Source organism: Schistocerca cancellata, chromosome 1, assembly GCF_023864275.1.
Source record: "Schistocerca cancellata isolate TAMUIC-IGC-003103 chromosome 1, iqSchCanc2.1, whole genome shotgun sequence".
In the NCBI taxonomy this organism is placed as follows: domain Eukaryota; kingdom Metazoa; phylum Arthropoda; class Insecta; order Orthoptera; family Acrididae; genus Schistocerca; species Schistocerca cancellata.
In genome coordinates, this window is record NC_064626.1 from 422592622 (window position 1) to 422614916 (window position 22295).

Sequence of the window (22295 nt, forward strand, 5' to 3'; positions counted from 1 at the left end):
TTAACCAATATCGACCTCCGCTCATCATTTTGGCAGGTGAACCTCCATAAAAATAGTCGTAAATACACTGCATTTCTATGTGAGGGACGTAGTTATCAATTTTGTGTTCTACCCTTTGGTCTACGAGTGAGTGCTGCAGTATTTATTGAAGCCTTAGATGCTGTTCTTGGACCACAATTGTTATCGCAAATCACAGTTTATGTTGACGACATTGTCATTGCCACCACTACTTGGGAAGAACATGTAAATCTTTTGAAGCAACTTCTGACTAAATTTTCTGACGCAGGTGTCACTATCAATTTATCAAAGACGAAATTAGGGAGGAGAGAAATCAAATTCCTTGGTCACATCATATCAACTGAAGGCATTTATCCAGACTCAAGAAAAATTGATGCAATAAAGAATTTTCCATCCCCACAGAATCGTAAACAACTCAAAGCCTTTCTTGGTCTATCTTCATTCTTCAGGAAATTTGTACCCTACCACCTTCTTAACAGCCCACATCTTCTATCTTTACTCAAAAGAAATAATATTTGGAAATGGACAGAGTTCTGTCAGACAGATTTTGAAGCGATTAAGGATGCTTTAGTTAATGCACCGTTGTTATGTCATCCTGACATGACGTCAGACTTTTGCCTAGTAACAGATGCAAGTTCCTATGGGCTCGGAGCATTTTTATTCCAAATTCATGTAGAAGATGAACAAACAGTCATCAAACCTATAAGTTTTGCTAGCCGCACTCTCACTGAATGCGAAAAGTCATATTCAGTGACCGAGCGCGAAACACTTGCCATAGTATGGGCGTTTCGCAAGTTTCGCTACTTTCTATGGGGAAAACGTACTAAGCTTTATACTGATCATCAAGCTCTTTCTTTCCTGCTATCATGCAAGTTATTACATCCACGTCTTGCACGCTGGTGTGCATCACTACAAGAATATGATTTTGATATTATATATATAAAAGGAGAATCCAACATTATAGCCGATGCTCTATCTCGTTTGCCACAAGGCCTACAAGAATTTTCAGATGTGACAGAACAAACATCAGATTTCAAAATTTTACTCATGTATGATGGTACATTTGCACCTTACTACAAAAACATGTGCAGGAAGTTAGCCATATTGCAGGACAATGATCCCAGGTGGATCCAGATAAAGAATAAATTACGTGCAGGAGCAGACCCACATCTTGAAAAATATTACACGTTACACAAAGAAGTATTATTTCACCGACGAAACCCTGAATCACAGCATTGGTGTGTTTGCTTACCTGAAGCTCATGTTGATGATTTTATTTTATTTACACACAGAACTTGGGGACACTATGGTGTAACCAAATGTACAGATAAGATTATACAATATTGCTATTTTCCAAATTTAAGGCGAAGAGTATTGAGTAATATTAGGAAATGCATCATATGTCAGAAAGCCAAATATTCTAATCGCACAAGCATGAATGAATTGCACCCAATCATACCTAAGAGGCCATTACAGCTAATTTCTTTAGATATTGCAGGACCCTATCCACAAGCACGTGGAGGAATGAAATACATCCTTGCTGTGTTAGATGTTTTCACAAAGTATTTAAAATTATATGCTTTACGTTCAGTTTCTACCACTGCTATTACCAGACGTCTATTAACAGATTATTTTGTAAGAATAGGAAAACCTGAAGTTATGATCACGGATAATGCAGCATATTTTACCAGTTTAAAATGGAAGACATTTATTGAAGAACAGAATGTTAAACATATTTTAATTTCAAGATTTCATGCAGCAGGTAACCCAGTAGAAAGAACATTTCGAGAATTTGGACAGTTTATGAGAACACACACACCAGAGAAGCACACAAAATGGGTAGAATACCTAGCACCATTTGAACAAATAGTGAACAATTTAACTCACATTTCTACTGGGTACACGCCAACTGAATTAATTATGGATAAAACAGAAAGAAATGAATGGACAGACCCTCTACCTAAATTTACAGCAACAACAAATCATGTTAGTTTAGAAGAGAAGGTAAGACAAGCTTACACGACATTATGTGACAAAGCTAAGGAAAGAAAGCAGAAATATGACAGAGGTGTCAGGAATGCACAAACATTTCAAGTTGATGAGTTAGTTTTACTAAGAACACATCCTAAACCCACAAAACTGAAACATTTAAACAGGAAATGGCAGATCTTATACTCTGGACCATACCGAATTGCAAATATTCCACACCCTGGCTGTTATTCATTAGAATATCCATTAACACATAAACCTAGAGGTCTACACCCACACAGACATTTGAAAAAATACATACAGTAAAATGTTAGATACTGAGGAGAAGATAATGAATATGATATACAGTTATGATGAGCCTACATTTAAGTTATACAGATACTTACAATCTAATGAATGCAGGTAAGTCTAGAAAGCAATGTGAACCATCCAATAGCTAATAAGATATTTGGTTATAAGAGGAGTTGCTATTGAGGCATATACACATTAGACGAGGCATATACACATTAGAGGAGGCAGAGAACTGAACAGAATTATTTTCTTTAGGAGGCATGTGATAATAGTAATGTTGATATGAGTGATGTGAGTGACTGAATGAGATGAGTGAATGTAATTTTAGTCTAATAAGAGGATGAATAGTAATATGGAGAGAGGTAAATGGAATATAAGATGAAAAAAGGGTATTATTATTGTTGTTGTTGTTGTTGTTGAAGTAAAAAGTAAGTGATGATGAATGAGAGGAAAATATATATATAATGCTGAGGGAATAAGTATATGTTATTTTGTGAAGAATGAATAATGGGTAGGTGAGAATGTTATGAGTAATTGAGAATATGTTGAGAGGAGAGAAACTAGATTTGAACACTATATCACATGTACTCATGGAATACAAATGAAAGTAGTGGAAAGAATATTATTTATTGAAAGATTGGTATGCCTGAGATAATAACTTATGTGGTGTCTTATATATTCTTATAACTAAAGGTGAAAGTATAGATTTATGTGGAAAGAATTATTTACAGCAGCCACTGTTGGAAATATACCAGAAGATTTAAATCTATAACACTTTAACACTAATCTAATGGGAACTTGTAATGAAATTTTTGGAGTTATGTAGGCTTGACACTTCAGATTGGAAGAACTATTTAAGAGAACATATTTAGCAGTCATCTAATGACATAATTAAAGCTCATCTACTGAACTGAACTGATGCACCATTAAATAGAAAGGAGAATAAGGAGAAAACAAAACGTCAGTCCTCTGTTGCGGCTCATACTCTCATCCCTTCCTTAGAAAAATTTATACATGTCGATGAAATATTTGACATTATATAATTAGTGATTATCTGACAGTATGGAGAGACATACACAAATATTTATTTATGAATAGAATTTTACAGGTACCACAAGGTAAATACAGAATGGATATACAGCATGGAACGCAGCAGCAATTATCTAAGAAGATTTATTTATTTATTAAGTAAAACATTTATTTATATTGCTTAATACTCATGAAAGGAAGGAGATGAACTACACAAACTTTATAGGAACATGATTGACTTGAACTATATATATATATATACACACACACACTTACCACACTGATGTACATACTTGTAGGATCCTAAGATATTTAGAGGGGCACCGCTCTTAGAAACGGTAATAGAGGGGTACCACTCTTAGAAACAGCAATAGTGGGGACACCACACTTAGAAACGGTATTAGGTATAGGAACTTTTACGTTATATTAAGTTAACATGATTTTTATTTAGCATATTTTATTTTGTGTAGTCCACTGTAGGAGATGACTTTACTAGTATTTACGAAGTAGTCAGCAACCATCCCATGAACCTATCCTCCTACAGAGGGCTGTCTTGAAGCTTGAAATATGTGTAAATTTTATTCCAGGAGGCAAGATGAATTTTAAGTTGAATATTCTAGCGAGTTGCCACAATTATCTTCAAATGTTGCAAGTGTAACAGAAAAAGAATGAGCTAACAAATAAAATGTATATTTCAATCTGAATGTAATGTAATTCACATGTCAGCACAATGATATTGAATGTAAAAAAAAAAATTTTGCTATATTTTTCATTTAATTCCGTATATGTACTATATGACAACAATGTATCTCATGTAATGATTAATTGTAAATATTTGTATATTCATGTACTTATTGTATCGAGAGATGTATTTTAAGGAGATGTTAATGAACTGCAAAGGACTTGTGCATGTAGCACATGATTCATATAAATGGAACTGAAAATGCAAAGAAGAAACCAACGTGATGGAACACTGGTCAAGAAATATTTACGTAGTGTCAATATGCTTTGAAGTGTATGGTGTTGTGGAAGCCGGCAGGTCTTCAGGTTGGTGTAAAAGACAAGCTCATCACCTGTCGTAGGCAGTGAGGTGTTTCCTGTGCCCTCATTGACCATTTATACCCCGGTAGACGCCACCAAAATTCGACTGCTGGAGATCACAATTTCGTGTTGACACATTGAACAAACTTTGGATTTTCTTCAAGTCACACGTAAGAGATCCAGGCAGTACACACACACTCAGAATCCGATACTACGTTTAAAGACATTGGAGCAATATAATAGAAACATTTATTGTTAGAATTAATTCCATTGTAAACATGAATCATGTGGACTGAATTCAAAAGCTGTGCTAAGCAACGCTGCAATTCAAAGACATTAATGTTACGACTCCTAAAGAAGATACACACCAAAAAAGACTGTATACAAAGACTGATATGCAAAGCGCATTGTGCTCAGAAATATTTTTTTGTAATATGTAAATTTCTTATTTCCTCTTATATGTATGTATCTATGTAAATTTTCTATACTGCCACGCTCGCTTGCGGAGCGTGTCAGTAGAGGAGGCATTGTAATGGTACTTTGACGTCCGCGCCTCCGCAATACAAAGTTATAATTTACGATCGCGCACGCAGAAGAGCGCTGCGCCAGCGACCGGTTTTGTAAATAATTTTGTTCTTTTTTTTTTTACCTTTTTTGCGTAGTATTTTGTTTTTAAGAACTAATGGAGGACTCTCTCTCTCTTGTCTTGAGACGAAAGACGTGTATTTTCCCGCTGTGTTGAATGTGCTTTTGGTGAAAATTAAAATTACATGTCAAAGTGATGTTGTTTCAATAATTAATGAGAAGAAGAGATAATAAAAAAAAAGGTAACACCACACTTTCAGTCTAAGCACTGCCATATATTTTAACTACAGCGAGTCATACATTGTTCAAGAATAACAAGGACGTACACTTGGAAGAGGCCCTAGAACACAGGAAGATCTATCAATTCGATTAAGGAGCAATGGAAATCCCTAAAAAGGGCAATTGCAGAAACTGAGAAGGCAAATATAGGTACAATAAAGGTAATTGTGAAGAAAACTTGTCACAAAAGGAACACTGCAACTGATCAGCAAAAGAAGTAATTACAAAAATGTTTACAAAGTGAAAAGGATACAGCAACACAAGTCACTTATTACTGAAGTCAAAGGAAGTGCACGAGAGCTAAAGTAAAATGGCTGCAGGGAAAATATGGCTAAATTGAAAAGGAAATGGGCTTTGAAGCAACAGATTCAGCATACAGAAAAGTTAAAATACCTTTTGGAGAAGTTAAAGACAATAACATAAACACTGAGAGTAGCAAAGCAATTTTTAGACAAACGAGAGAGAGAGAGAGAGAGAGAGAGCGCGCGAGCAAGTAAATGGAAAGAATACACTGAAGATCTCTACAAATGGGACAAACTATCTCTCTAACATGGTAGAAGAAGAGATGTGTGGTGATCTGGAAGACATAAGGGATCCAGTGTTAGAGTCACAGTTTCATCAATCTTTGAAAGGATTGTGCTGAAAAAAGGCAAAGGCAAAGGCAAAGATAACATTCATCCAAACTTTCTAAAGTCATTGCAGAAACTGGAGATACACCAGTAGACTTATGGAAGAATGTCATCCACACAACACAGAAGGTAGCACGACCATATAAATGTGAGTATTACTGTATAATCCCTGCCACCTTTAGAAGTTGAAAGAGAGTATTCCAGTCAACAACAGTAGTAAAGGAGTTCTGCTATTTGGGGAGCAAAATAACTGATGATGGTCGAAGTAGAGAAGATATAAAATGTAGACTGGCAATGGCAAGGAAAGCGTTTCTGAAAGTATTTGTATGGAGTGTAGCCATGTATGGAAGTGAAACATGGACGATAAATAGTTTGGACAGGAAGAGAATAGAAGCTTTTGAAATGTGGTGCTACAGAAGAATGCTGAAGATTAGATGGGTAGATCACATAACTAATGAGGAGGTATTGAATAGAATTGGGGAGAAGAGAAGTTTCTGGCACAACTTGACTAGAAGAAGGGATCGGTTGGTAGGACATGTTCTGAGGCATCAAGGGATCACAAATTTAGCATTGGAGGACAGCGTGGAGGGTAAAACTCATAGAGGGAGACCAAGAAATGAATACACTAAGCAGATTCAGAAGGATGTAGGTTGCAGTAGGTACTGGGAGATGAAGAAACTTGCACAGGATAGGGTAGCATGGAGAGCTGCATCAAACCAGTCTCAAGACTGAAGACCACAACAACAACAACTGTATAATCAGGTTAGCAGCTTGTACATTGAAGTTGCTGACTAGAATAATATACAGATGATTGGAAAAAAATGGAGTATATGTTAGGTGACAACCAGTTTGCCTTTATGAAAGACTAAGAAACAAGAGAGGAAGCTCTAATGCTATGCTTGATAATCAATGCATGACTTAAGAAAAATCAAGATGCTTTCATAGGATTTGTTGACATATAAAAAGCATTGGCAACATAAAATAGTGCAATATGTTTGAAAGGGAACAATAAGAAAGGAAGACTGACAAATTACTGCTCAGATTGAGAAAAGATGTAAGAGAAGGGTACGGCCTTCCTTCTATGCTTTCAACCCTGTATATCAAAGAAGCAATGGAGGAATTAAAAAGAAAGTTCAGAAGTGAGATTCAAATTCAGCATTAAATAAGATTAACACTAAGGTTCGCTGATCACATTGCTGGCCTCTATTAAAGTGAGAAACAGTTACCATAGCTGTTGAATGAGACGAATAGTACAATGACTGTGAATCGAAAGTAAACTAAGGAAGTACAAAAGCACTGAGGAGTAGCAAAGATGAAAATAGCTTAAAATCAATATTGGAGCCCATGTAGTAGTGTAAGTGAAGGAATTCTGTTACGTTGAAAACAAAATAATGAATGACAGAGAGAGAAGACAGAACATTAGAAGCAGACTAGCACAGACAAAGAGAGCATTCCTCGTCAAAAGAAGTATACTAGTACCAAAGGCCTTAATTTGAGGGAGAAATTTCTGAGACTGTATGTCTAGAACATTGCACAGTATTAAATAGAATCATATACTGTGGGAAACTTGGGAAATACATGAATTGATGTGTTTGAGGTGTGGTGTTACAGAAGAATTAAAAAAGTGGACTTACAAGATAATAAATGAGATGGTTCAATGCAGAATCAGTGAGAAAATGAATATGTGGAAAACACTGACTAGAAGAACAGGATGAGAATACATGTTAAGAAGTGAGGAAATAACTTTCATGGTACTAGAGAGAGCTGTAGAGTCCACAAATTCTGTGAAAAAAAAAAACAGAGATTGAGATATAACCAATAAATAACTGAAGATATTGGGTGTAATTGCTACTTTGAGATGAAGATTATGGCAAAAAGAGAAGAAGTTGTGTCAGGTTGCAATAAAACAGTCAGAAGATCAATGACCCCAAAAATTAAAAACATAAGATCTTCTCCTTCACAAACAGTCTTTCTCCTGAGAACCACAGCATAGCTATCACATCTCATGTCTCTCTGTTTTTTCTGAATCCAATTTGTTCCTCAGCATTCTTAAGTATTCTGTTCTCAATACTTTGGTTTAAAATTCTTAGCACAATTTTCTGCTCGATTTAGCACAATTTTTTGCTGAATGTGAGATACAGATAGTTGTTCTTTGTTCACTTTATCTCTCAGCTCCTTGTTTCTTTGAGATGGTGATCATTACTGTTTTAAGTAAGTCTTCATGGCTATTCACTAATGTCAAATATTTAATTGGAAAACTTATTTCTTTTAGTGTGTTTCAGTCAAGCATTTAAATACATCTCTATTATCTAGTCAGATCTTACAGAACTCTTACAGGAAATTCTACTCCTTACAGTTTATTATTAACGACAGAGACTGGGCTTATATTTTATGTTCTTCCATTCAAAATTTTTTAGGTTCCTTTCCTATTCTGTGCTTTTCTCAGCTTTTTCTTTTTCTTTTGACTTCCATCATCATGACATTGTGATTAATATCAATGTCTGCACTAGGTGTACCTTAAGCAGACAAAATTATTTACCTTTAGGAGGCAAAATTCTGAGTATTGCTAATAGACAGGTATAAAAGTACCAAAAACCATCCTACCTTTCTGAACTATTAGCTCCATGCCCAAGGAGAATAGAGAGACAGGTTTGGAAAGGTGAGAAAGGTGGGGCAGGTCACTAATCGCCCCTTCATCTTTTTCTATTCTCATCTTAGGGTCTTCATAATGTGCCACTCCTTTCTAACCTCCACCAAGCTATCTTCATTTGCTCCCCTTCCCAAGGAAGGAACTAATAATTTTTGAAAGTAAATATTCCCCTTTCAGTCTACAATTGCTGTTTCAGCTGGGCACACTATGAACTGTCAATATGTGCTGCTATGGGTTGTTTTGGATGATACACGAATGGCATAACTGTGCTCAACAAAAATGAAACGTGGTTTGTGAACTGTACTTGGTATACATGCAGCAGATAAAACAAATATACATTCTGTTAACACATTCATGTACAGAAAAACAATCAAAATGAACAATAATAATATAAAACTGTTGTTTTACGGTCGAACTGTGTATGCATTTAAGAGACAATGGTACATTCGCTTTTAATATTGTCTTTTATGGAAGGGGGGGGGGGGACTGTTGTGTTACAATCTAGTAACTGAAATGAATGCATAACACATTTGCTAGTAACACATTCTTCTACAGGGAATCATATGAAATTAAAATAAAGCTTTTGTTTTTAGATCTAATAATTTGAATTGGACATGCAGCAGATAAAAATACATTTGCTGTTAAGACATCACTCTACAGGAAAGCATAAGAAATAAAAATGAAATTTTACTGTACAATCTAATAACTAGCAAAGAGAAGTCCCAAGTGTGTGTGTGTGTGTGTGTGTGTGTGTGGGGGGATCAACTTTTGAAACAGTGGTGTAGGTTAGGGTCCTATGTATCACACCCTGGAGTGATTCACCCTAGTGGGTCCTTGTTTGCAAATAATAGATGAGGGGAAAAAAAAAAAGAAAAAGTTTCAGAATTCTTTGCGAGGATCAATACCATTGCAACAGAGAGCACATGTTATCAGCTGAAGCAGTGCAGAGGACAACACATCTGCATACTGTGCAACAGGTTGTGGATTCAAATCTTTCCAGGTACTGGAACATTTTCTTTACTTTCAAATCTTTATTGAAATGAACTTTGATCGCTACATTATTAAATCTTGTACCAGAAGATACATTTTTGACCGCATTGCACACTCAGTGGAAACAGATTATTCTACTTCTGTTTTTTAATCAATACATCAGCAGTTTCAAACATTTAAATATTGTAATGCATAAATAAAAATAATTAAAATCACACACACAAGGATTCCAAATGGAAAAAGAGAGACAGGAACAAAAAATGTGATCTAGTAAAAAAAGTTAATACAATATTTTCAACAACCTTTAACCCATATGTAAGGACTGAATACCTAGCTCTTCTGCACACAGTTCTGCCTCATTTGCTGACTTGGCAGAGCTATTGCTGAGGTTGAAAGCAGCTATCTCCAATGAGTCTAAATTTGCCTTGTCCAATATATCCTCAGAACCACGCAATGAAATTCCACTGCCACTGTCTGCTGGTCGAAGTTGAATAATTATGCTCTCAGTAGCTTTGTCCATCAGTGTCTCTCTGTGCTAGTATTCTTCCATAATAGTTTTCACTTTATCATAAGCCTTCTTCTGGTCATCTTTCGTAATGCTCTGTATTGCAGCCTTAGTCATTTTTTTAAGTTGTTTGATGAAACTTTCTGTTTCATTAAATTCCAGATAAGTTCAATGGGGTTCAGATCAGAGTTGTAGGGTGGAAGGCATAACACTAAGTCCTTTCCTGGATTCATTTAAAACTCTATCTACAGCACATTATGGCTCAGGTTTGTAAAATTTCACAACTTCCAAGAGCTTGTTGCATGTTAAATCTGCACCGAACGGAATCTGATGCTTAATCAGCTATGATTGTGTACTGCTTTATGAGATGATGTGTTAGGCGCCTTATTTTTGTGAACAAAATAGTGGGGTGCATTGTCTAATACCACAATACTTCCACCTGGAATATTTGATATTAGGTGCTCTTGCAACCATTTTCACTGTTCATTTTGTTGTGAAAATCTTCCGATGTTGATCTTGAATCACAGATGAACTCTGCACCCTCAATCAACCCCATTTCTCCTCCCACATCAACCATTATTGCTCTGTCCAGAACTTTCGTTTTTCCGTAAACCTGGTACACCGTTATGCTGCTAACATTTACTGACAGTATAGTGTGTTTGTACCCATGTTTCATCAGTATATGTGACAGATTTCTTTGCAAGAAAGCATGCATACCGCACAACAATGTCCTCCCTCTCAAAGAGAAATGTTTGCCTATTTTTATATTTTTTTAAACAATACCCTATATCTTCCAAAATTTTTCAAAAAGTGATGCTTTTCCCAAAGAAATTAATGTCTGTATCCTCCTCCACCTCGTTGTGAAGCTTTCCAAGAATGGGTATCTCTTTTTTAACATTGTAATATTTCAAGAACTTTCTTTTCAGTAAACACTTATCAAAGTCAACAAGACACTTTGGTTTCTTCCTCCGTTTCTTCTTCCTTGGTGCCACAATTTTTTGAACACTCCATCTGGCTTTTTTAATGTCATTCACAATGTTGTTAACTATCCTTATCCTCTTCCCTACTGCAGCTGCTGCTAATCTCTCCAGAGCTCTTTCTAATGGTATTAACAAACCTTTACATTTTTCTTCTCAACAGAACTGAATTATGTTGTTAATCAAGACTTTTCAATCTAAGCATACTCTTCAATAATGTATATTTGCACAAATACTATCCATTTCAGCAGACGCTAAGAATACACAGTAATAGTAACCCAATATGATAATAACAAGCCTGTACAATCCCAAGACACTTGCTAACTCATGTATCATTGAGTATTGCTGGACACCTTCACCTCATCAGTATGTAAACAAAGCTTTGTTCCACATTCTGCCACCAGCAATTGTAAAATGAATAGGTAACATAACCAGCAATTCTATCTCCTTGTAATTTTATATTTGTCCACCTCATTCGTTCCTACAACAAGTCCATGTTCATTAACTACGGTTCTTCCAATACCCTCTCCCCCAATGGTATGTAAGTCACCTATTACTATTTCACATTACTTTACGTTGTCAACTACAATTATTTCTAAAATGGGATAAGTTTCTTTGACACGTTTCTCAACTAGCTGTACTGTTAGCATATGTACAGGGTTATTACAAATGATTGAAGCGATTTCACAGCTCTACAATAACTTTATTATTTGAGATATTTTCAAAACGCTTTGCACACACATACAAAACCTCAAAAAGTTTTTTTAGGCATTCACAAATGTTCAATATATGCCCCTTTAGTGATTCGGCAGACATCAAGCCGATAATCAAGTTCCTCCCACACTCGGCGCAGCATGTCCCCATCAATGAGTTCGAAAGCATCGTTGATGCGAGCTCGCAGTTCTGGCACGTTTCTTGGTAGAGGAGGTTTAAACACTGAATCTTTCACATAACCCCACAGAAAGAAATCGCATAGGGTTAAGTCGGGAGAGCGTGGAGGCCATGACATGAATTGCTGATCATGATCTCCACCACGACCGATCCATCGGTTTTCCAATCTCCTGTTTAAGAAATGCCGAACATCATGATGGAAGTGCGGTGGAGCACCATCCTGTTGAAAGATGAAGTCGGTGCTGTCGGTCTCCAGTTCTGGCATGAGCCAATTTTCTGCGGGCTACGCGTGAAACTTGCCCACACGCGTTCAACCGTTTCTTCGCTCAGCCGACCCGTTGATTTCCCCTTACAGAGGCACCCAGAAGCTTTAAACTGCGCATACCATCGCCGAATGGAGTTAGCAGTTGGTGGATCTTTTTTGAACTTCGTCCTGAAGTGTCGTTACACTGTTATGACTGACTGATGTGAGTGCATTTCAAGCACGACATACGCTTTCTCAGCTCCTGTCGCCACTTTGTCTCACTGCGCTCTCGAGTGCTCTGACGGCAGAAACCTGAAGTGCGGCTTCAGCCGAACAAAACTTTATGAGTTTTTCTACGTATCTGTAGTGTGTCGTGACTATATGTCAATGAATGGAGCTACAGTGAATTTATGAAATCGCTTCAATCATTTGTAATAGCCCTGTATATGTCTATATAATTAATGGAGCCTGGAATATTCCTTTCGGCCTAATTGCAAATACCTTTCATTCCCATGTGAAAAGCCTTTCACACATTTGGCTACTTCCTTTTGTCATGATGATCCCATCCCCATTCATACCTTTAATATTCCTCTTGAAAGATACATTACAAATCCATCTTTTTATACATTCCCACAGCAAAAGAAATTATTGTTTTCGTATTCTTCCTTCACCCAGAGATTTAAACAGACTTTTAACATGATCTTGTAAGTAGCATGTAGGTATCAAAACAGTTTGCAGTTTGGCACACAACTCACTTTGAAACACGCTGCAGGGAAATTGCACACTGGTGTAGCAAATGATGAACATCCTGCCTCAAATGAGTAGCTGCTGGGTCTTGACTCTTCCAACTTTGAGGAGTAACACATTCACGTAGGAGCATAACAGCAGATCCACAGAGTTCAGCTGCTGGAGGGAGATGAAGAGCCACCTGAATTACTAGTGTGCAGAACTGAGGCACACTCAGCTGCTGCAGCTGCTCCAATAAAGAATCTTCTTCACCCTCAGGTGTGGCTGCAGTATTACTCTGGAACAAAGTTCATCAAATTACTTGAGTTAGTGAGAAATTGTCTCTGATTTGGCTGATATTAACTTCTTTTATAAAGAACACGCACATTTACAAAGACTCAGGTCATTTCAAACATGTTATTCTACAATTACAAAATATGAAAAAATAAACTACACAACAACACATTCAACATGTCTTATTGACCAATTTAATTGTCTACTCACTAAAGCTCATCCAACTTCAATACTATTATGTTCAGCCAATGCTTCAGGAATACATACCAAACAGAAATTACTATAAAGAGTGGATGTGACTAGTATATGCTTTCTATATGGAACAACAACAACAGAATGTTTTGTCAGAAAAACATTATGTTTCACTTAGATAAAATCATTTCAAAGTTTGTAATTATTTTTGGTCAAAATAACACCAGTCAACAGTAAAAAGATACTGCCTTTTGGCTCTTGTCTCAGAATCTTTGGCTGAGATTTGTTTAATGATTTTTCTAACATTTCGCCATCACCAGTGGTTGGTGCTCTCAAAGATTCACCTTCCATTACTGGTGGTAGATTGGACCCAAGCCTATGGCTGGAACTTCGATGTACTCCCTGCACTAACATCTGTGGAGGCATTTCCATGGGTAGTATTGCTGTAACACATCCATCTTTACTTGCAGTTGTTGTTCGTAACCGTATGGGAATCCAATATCTATTTATCTTGAGGTTTTTCTTATTTCTTGCTAAAACTGTGGTTATGTTTTTGAATTTCACTGGCTTCCCCAAACAAATGGGTGTGGAAGCTTTTCTCCACAGCAAGAAACTAAATGTCAGCAAATTTAAATATACAGTCAGTCTCTCATAGCATGTGCTCTACCACAACCGATTTCTCCATCTGTCCCAACCTGTGATATTATTTTTGTTTGATGATCCTGGTATTGATGGATCATCTTGCCAATCCACCATGTATATGGTATACTCCCAACCCTGCAAGTGGGTCCCTTTGTCCTTTGCCAAACTAACACACACTCTTTATTTTCTTGGTCAGTTTGTATATAGTTTTTGTGCCGCTGCTGTGCAATAAACAGCTGATTCTCTACATTGACCATAGTTTTTATGCCGCTGCTGTGCAATAAACAGTTGATTCTCTACATTGACCTGGTGATGTATGTCAGAAAGGTCGTACCCAATATTTCTTCAAGTTGTACCCTATATTTCTTCAAGTCACACAGTGAGGTCTTACATTTCATGACCCTTCTTATACAGCTGGTAGACTAGTCATTGTCCCTCAGAACATACATGTGGTGCATCTCACATCTGGGGTGTTGTGACTCACATATTTATTATAATGCTTTTCTGGTTTAGGTGATGATTTGTAAGCTTTGTCCATGCAGGTCAGTTTCTGATTACACTGTGGCCCAGGTGCTCATCATTTCTCAAGTAGGAAGGGTCATCGGTAATCCTTTTCTGCTTCAATGGTAAATTTAATGTTGTATAAAAGGTGTCACCCAGTTGAGGAATATTTAGGGATTTACTTTTAAAAAATTATTTCAAAAGCACCAGTCAAGTCTGTACAAGATTTCTCCTAGGGTAATGTCTGCTGTGCTTTTGTGACTAAAGCTGCCTGACTTTCAGAACTGGACCAGTTCTCAGTAATTAAAACTTCTGGGCTAAGAGGCCGTGGTCCAATAGTAGAAATACTTCTCCCTGACGTTGCCAGCTGCGGGCAACGAAACGTCAGGGAGAAGTATTTCTACTATTGGACCACGGCCTCTTAGCCCGGAAGTTTTAATTACTGAAGACGCCGGCCGTGAAAGCCTATACGCAATGAATGAACCAGTTCTGTCCAGTCAAAGCAACTGACAAGAGGTGCCCTCACCTCTCTGCTGAATATGCTGGCGAATTCATGCCATCAGTTTAGCAAGCATGGGAGGCGAGTCATGTGTTTGGTTGTTGGAGGCTTCTGGAGATAAAAAAAATGTTGCTTCTCTCTTGTGATCCAGAGGACCTCAACTAGAGCACATGTCTCTCTTGGGAGACACAGCCTGTGCACTCCATGACCAACCACAAACTGATCTTAACATGTAGTGCCCCCTCTCCCATTGCCTACATTTTTAGTTTGTTATGTTTCCCACACTGACCTACATCAAATAACTTCACTCTGCAAACATCCCAAATATTCTGTACACTGAATTATACCCTCTTTATTTGACCAAATCTCCTGTTCTCATTTAACATCAGCCCGGACACCACTCCCAATGCATGACAGCTTTACACCATGTACAGTTGCTATGGAGACAGTTCCATAACAGTACATTATCTTTGTACATTTTTGGTAACCAATACAACTGTGGCAGTAGGGCTGCTGTGTTGCACATGCCCCTGGAGAGAAGATACCTTGATTAAATGATCTGTATTGCATGTCATCTAATGTGTCTGATATCTGTCTAGTTTTTGGTATGTTGTCAAATCGAGTATGTCATGTATCTTTGGTTCATAATCTTCAGTCCTCGTTACAAGAGTCACATACATATCTCTTGTTGGCAGGCGGAACCAATATGTTCTTGCAAGCATAAACGCTGTTGTTAGCTTGTGACTCTTCTGTTTCCCAGTTGCTGGTTTTGCTCAACGCAATGTCCCTTTGGTTTCAGTATGCGTTCCTCAGCTTTTTCATAATGGAAGATCCTGATTGTCATTTCACTGCTGGCAGCTATACTCTTCATAATTAAAGTTCTGGAGATGACAGCCAAATTCCCACCTTTTTGAAAGACATATATTTTCTCTGAAGCCAGTAGTAATTTATTTAGGTTGACAGCTGTACGTGAAATGCCTGGAATCGAATCATCCATATGCTTCGAAAATCTCTCAAAATTTTTCTTCTGTTGCTCAGTAAGCCATAGGTATAGGAAGACCAACTGCCTGCTGGCAAAACTCCTGAAAGAGAACTCTTCTTGATGAGGGCCACACTTTTCCTCTGAAAGCTGCCAGTTGATCATTATGTAAATAGCAACATGCAGTACAGTCAAACAATTGCTGTGCCTTGCCATTATACTTGGTAGATGAGAGAACGACAGAGGTATTTCCCTTTTTGACAGGTAAAATGATAAAATTCTCATCTTCTCTCAAAGAACAAACCTTTCTGCTAGTAACTTCTCAGACTGGAGGTGGTGTGGGTGTATGTGCAAACTTCAAAACTTTTCTGTATCACTGAGACCCCTGCATTATCTAGCATCTCTATCACAAGATTAAATACAATGTATTGCCATGGTATACATCCTTGCAGTTAGTCAGTTACCTGTTCCATGGATCAAATTCACAATAAACATTATTATGTGAAATGTGCCAACAGAAAACATAAAATACTTACATACAACTAAATATAAAAAAATAAAAGATAATATTTACACTGTCAGAAAAAAAGATGCAACACCCTCAAGGACAAGGTCATTTTATTCACAAGCGAAGTGAAGGTAATTAATCATTTCAGGAGTACATGATGACAAATTAAGACCAACTGAGAGACACATGTCACACTAAAGGGGACCCAACAGTTGCATCAGTACACAATAACTCCCCACCCTGGATGGTGCCGAGGTGGGCAGTAGTGGGAAGAAGAGCCGCGCTCATCGACTGCCTTGGGCGGGGAGGAAGGGATGGCCGAGGTATCCATGATGGCCGAGGTATCCATGATGGCCGACCCAGAGTCCAGGGCGGGGGAGGGAGCTGCCGATCCACCCGGCGGCGAGGAGGGCCGGTATAAGTGTAATTTCATAAAAATAATGCCTAACGCTGGAGATGTTGAACCGTCCACTCTGGAAGGTGAGAGTGGGGTCCGAAAAGCATAACCAAGGGTTTATGGTCTGTCAGGAGGATGAACTTTGCCCCAAAGAGATAGGTGTGAAATTTTTGGACTGCGAACACGATTACCAGGGCCTCCTTTTCAATCTGGGAGTAGTTCCGTTTTGCTAGGGTCAACGTCTTAGAGGCATAAGCGATGGGCTCTTCGGAGCCATCGGCATCCCGATGCATGATGATGTGAGGATGGCCCCAATGCCGTATGCCAATGCATCGGTCACCACAACCAAGGGCAGTCCAGAGACAAGGGAGTAAGGCAAAGGGCGGACTTCAGCATCGTCTTTAAACGGAGAAAAGCCTGGTCACACGCAGGAGTCCAATCAAAAGGTACCCCTTTGCGACGCAATTGATTGAGGCATTGAGCAACAGAGGCAGCCTGGAGCAAGAACTTTAAGTAATAAGTAACCTTGCCCAAAAACACCTGGAGTTCAGACGAGTCCTTGGGACGAGGAATGACCTCAATAGCCACGACATTGTGACCCGAAGGGCGAAGGCCATCCTTGCTAAGCCAGTGGCCTAAGTCTTCCACTTCCGGTTGAAAAAAACAACACTTGTCCAGCCAACAGCGTAAACCTGCAAATTGCAGAGTGTGAAATAAGGGAATGCCCGGTGACCAAGATGTCATCCAGATAATTCACACAGGTGGGGATAGGCTGCGTAAGCTGCTCCAGGAACCACTGGAAAATGGCTGGCGCTGAAGAGACACCAAACGGAAGGCGCTTGTACTTGTATAACCTGAAAGGTGTGTTGATAACCATGATGGTCTGGGACTTGGCATCCAAGGGTAACTGGTGGTATGCCTCAGCCAGGTCGATTTTGGAAAAGTACTCGCCCCCAGCAAGCTTGGCAAGAAGGTCTTCCTGTAGGGGAATGGGTAAGTGTTGACGAGGGACTGAACATTGACAGTAGTGCCAAAGTCCCCACACAGCCGAAGGGACCTATCGGGTTTCCGTATGACCACCAATGGTGTTGCCCAGGCACTGTATGTCACAGGCTCCAGAACACCAGCAGCCTGGAGCTGATCAAGTTCTTGCTTGACCACTGGCCGTAAGGCTACTGGAAGGGGCCAGGCCCAGAGAAAGTGAGGCTGCGCACCCGGCCGAAGTGTGAAGTGCGCCTGAAAATCGTAAGCACATCTGAGATTCAGAGCAAACAACAATGCAAAAGCGGAGCACAGATCGTCCAACTCCTGAAAAGGAACAGCCGTGGAAACGACTTTAAATTCATCGGAAATTGAAAAGCCAAACAGCTGAAACGCATCCAGGCCAAAAATATTTGAAGCCAACGGATGGGTAGGAGCCGGGAACACGTTTGTAAGTTGCCTGGACGACAAACTGCCCGTGAAGGGGAATGGAACCATCTACGTAGGCGACCAAACACTGAGAGGGAGGTGACAACTCAGGAGAGCCCAGAAGGGTATACGTCGCCATATTAATCAGGGAAATGGTGGCCCCAGTGTTGACCTGAAAACTGACATCCTCAGTTAAAAGGCAGGGCGTGAGGAAAAGCTTCTGCACTGATGGGTCATCCTGTGGGACTACCGATTGCAGAGCATGGGCAGAATCTTGAGGCCCAGGAGGGGCAGGACTGGAGCGAGTCGAGCGACTACGACAAACCGATCGGATGTGGCCCTCCTTGTTACACAGTGTGCACGTTTTCCAGCGGTGCGGACAATCAGCTCGAGAATGTGCGATAAAGCACTGTGGGCAAGATGGAAGTTGGCCACGTGACCTGTGACGAGGGGAGACCAGACATGCCAATGCCATAGAGACGTCAGACAAAGAGGAGTCCCGACGGCGCTGGCCTCTGTTGGCATGGCCACATCGACGGCGTGAGGGCGGACCCCGCCGAGACGCATCAATCGTGCCATAAGATGCTCGTTAGCCACCTGAGCACTTTCAAAGGAGTGTGCAATGCGGAGAATCTCTTCCAAGGAGGGGTTATTGAGTTTCAACACTGCAGTGCGGACCTCAGGATTGGGACCCAGCTGAACCACCACATCCCGGATCAGGGAGTCCGCATACGAAGCCTTACACTCCTGATTAGTGCACGTGGAAAGAGAGAATGTGTCTGGGGAGGCCCAAGACAAAAACTACGAGCACTGCAAGGAGTCATCTGTGACTTGAAAAGCCGTGAAACATTTTTTCAGCTGATGTAAGTATGTTTCCCAGTCTTCTTTCGTGTCATTAAATGGTGGGAATAACGGTGGACGGGGGAAAGCATTGGACACCCGAGAACTCAAAAGCTGTTGTGGTAATGCATCCCGGGCATCGACTTTGTCCGTTAGCAACCGCAGCGACTGTTGTAAGATGTCTGCTGCTGCTGCAGGAGCTGCTGCTGTTGCTCCAGCAGACAGACCAACTTCGCCTCCATGCTAGCAATGACCACCGTTTACTTCGTCACCAAAAATGTTGTAACTGCTACCGGAACCGCCGCGGGGTTGCCGTGAAGGAAAGCATGATGGGACCCACAGAGCAGCCCGCGAACAACATAAACGGGAGAGGACGGACACAAACAACAAAGGACAACCGAGTGAGACCTTACAAACCACAACAAGCAAGAAACAATGGAGTCACAAGAAGACCTCACAAATCAACCACGTCCACTCGTACATGGATCAAAGTAACGTAAATACACTGTGTGAGGCGAGATGTCAATAGACGCATGCAAAGATTACACTGACTGGCTGAGCGAGAGACAGGTGCTTGAATACATGATTGGGGACACCGCTATTGGCCACTGGGACCGTGTGTTCCCACTGTGGCGCCCTCACATTAAACGTGGGCCAGGAGGCGCACACGACCACGCCTTATGGCACGATGGTGCAGAGAACTCTAGAGGTCTTGGACATCCTTGCCATCTGGCATGGACTCAAAATCTGTGGCACGCGGTACCGGTGCGTGGTGATAACAGCTTGTGCAATGTAGCGGGCACTGGTAACTTTGCCTTGCCATGAACCAATGCACTCTCGAATAGGCAGCTCACCAACTCTACATCACACACGTATATGTCCACCACTCGCACTCAGACAGTGTACTCTTTTCATGACAACAGAGCGGCCATGCTTGGTGGTGTCATGGTGTCAGTAGTAACCCACCAAGAGAGATACACATGATTTTAACTATTTCCCAATGGTTCCTGATGACACAGCAAGTAAACATGTCCAAATTTCATCCCTGGATGATGCTCGGTCAGCCACCACTGCTCAAAGAATGTGTCAATCTTGGCATGCACCTGTGCCACATGAATGTCCAGAGCCTACTCTTCAAGTGTATGTTCCGCAGCCACTGTTGAAAGCAGTGACACAACACTGAGACACTGTCCCTAACATGTGCAGCAATCCTTCAATACTTCTATCCAGCTACCCAGAGGCCCACAATGCGACAATCTCCAAGTGGCTGAAGCTTTTCAGTAGGAATATATATTTATGGGTGGGGCATGGTTGTACCCCAGAATGAATGTTGCCAACATTACTCACCTCTAAATTCAGCACAGCTCCTGCCTGCAGTGTGCAACAGGTCTCCTGAGAGCCATCCGATTGCTGATGACCATGACAAATGAACCACTAACCCTAAAAACCCTTCAGTGTGCACTTTTTATACCCTAGTGCTTTTAATCTATATCTGAAAAATATTGGGCAGTGTGTCAAAATCTCTTATAGCTGCATATTTGACCCCTTTCTGTGCCGATGTTATATCCATTAAAGGGTAATGGTTATCTCTGTTACTCGCCAACTTACTTGTTAGAAGTATTGTTTATAACAAATTTCATAACTGAATAAATTTACTGTGAGGCTGTGATGTGGTTGATAGTCCCAGTTGCTTAAAGTGATGCCTGAAACAGGTATGTCTGTGAACCCCATACATAGTTCTAATTATTATACTCTGTGCAATGAATATTTTGTGCCTGAGTGAGCAGTTGCCCCATAATATCATCCCATAAGATATCAGTGAATGAAAATATGCAAAATACATTAACTTGTTGACTTCTGTATCCCCAAAGCTGGCAATTATCCTTATGACAAAAGCAACTGAAACTAAAGTTTTTGGAATGTCTACTATATGGTGATTACAATTTTAAGTTTTCATAGATATGCGCACCTAACTGCTTATAATTTTCTATCCCATTTATTATTTCTGGTCAATAAACAAGGTTACTTCAATATTTCTGACAATACAAAATTGGATGAACTCTGTTTTTTCCAAGTTTAAAGCTAGTCCTTTTGTGCAGTTCAGTAACTTCCATGAAAACATCATTTACTACTTTCTCTGTTGATGCTTCTTTGCTCAGCTTCCCAACAATGATTGTATCATTTGCAAATAGGAATAAGTCTGCCTCCTGATTCAAATAAAATGGCAGATCACTAACATAGAGCAAGAACAGTTACAGGCCAATGATCGGACCCTTTGAGGGCTCCCATTTTAATTTCTTTCAACAGAGATGTTGCGTCTGTCTTTGTATTGCTTGAACAGCTGACACAGTAGAATGGCCCTTATGAAATGTGACTGGCTAAGTATCCCATTGTGACACAGGTGGGTGGGAACCCTGGAGTACATTACCTTCCCAAAATTTTTAGAAAATGATATAGGAGACAAAATGGGAATGGTTACTAAAATGAGAATTGTTACTGACACCTGTTGAGTTTATAGTGTCCTAACAATTGCATGTTTCATTTTTTTCTAGAAAAAACACCCTGAATTAATGGTGCATTACGTGAGTGACTGATAACATTACATTTTACAGACCCACAATGTCTTGGTGTCTTATTGGAGATATTATCCACCACATATGAACTATACACTATAAAAACTACAAATAATACATTTCCCAATAGCAACTCTCAAGGACATGCTTCTATGTTCTTATCCATGCAGAATTTACTTATTTCCATATTTTTTTCCCTTTTTATGAATGTGACAACTCCTTTACCCACATTAGTTCCACATGAGTATTCAGCTAACTTCTAACCACTTATATTAAAGATTTTCTAACCCTTGGTTATATGGTGTTCAGACAGGGAAATTACATCAGTTTCTTCCCAACTTCTAAAGTCTTGCAAACAAACTAAAATTTCATTAACTTTATTTTTTACCCCCCCCCCCCCCCTTAATATTTTGACGAAGCACTTTCATTTCATTTTTCCTTCTATTATTATAAGATGAACATGGGACAGCTGACTATTTAATTTTCTTAAATCTGTCTGAATTCAGTATTTGTCCTAAAGTCAGTATCTCACCTGACTCCCATAACCACTGCATTTTTCCTGTGTGTGCCGGTGGTCCCCTTATGTTTTCTGCTAATAGATCTGCTACCTTGACGT

At 39.6% G+C, this 22295-nt stretch overlaps 1 protein-coding gene across 1 annotated transcript in view; it reads right to left on the reverse strand.

Annotated features, from left to right (window-relative positions):
- LOC126176097 (rotatin) overlaps positions 1-22295 on the reverse strand; it is a 443859-nt gene that overhangs the window by 327147 nt on the left and 94417 nt on the right. The window contains 1 exon segment of the mRNA XM_049923237.1: positions 12874-13142. Within this exon segment, the coding sequence (XP_049779194.1) occupies positions 12874-13142 (269 nt within the window).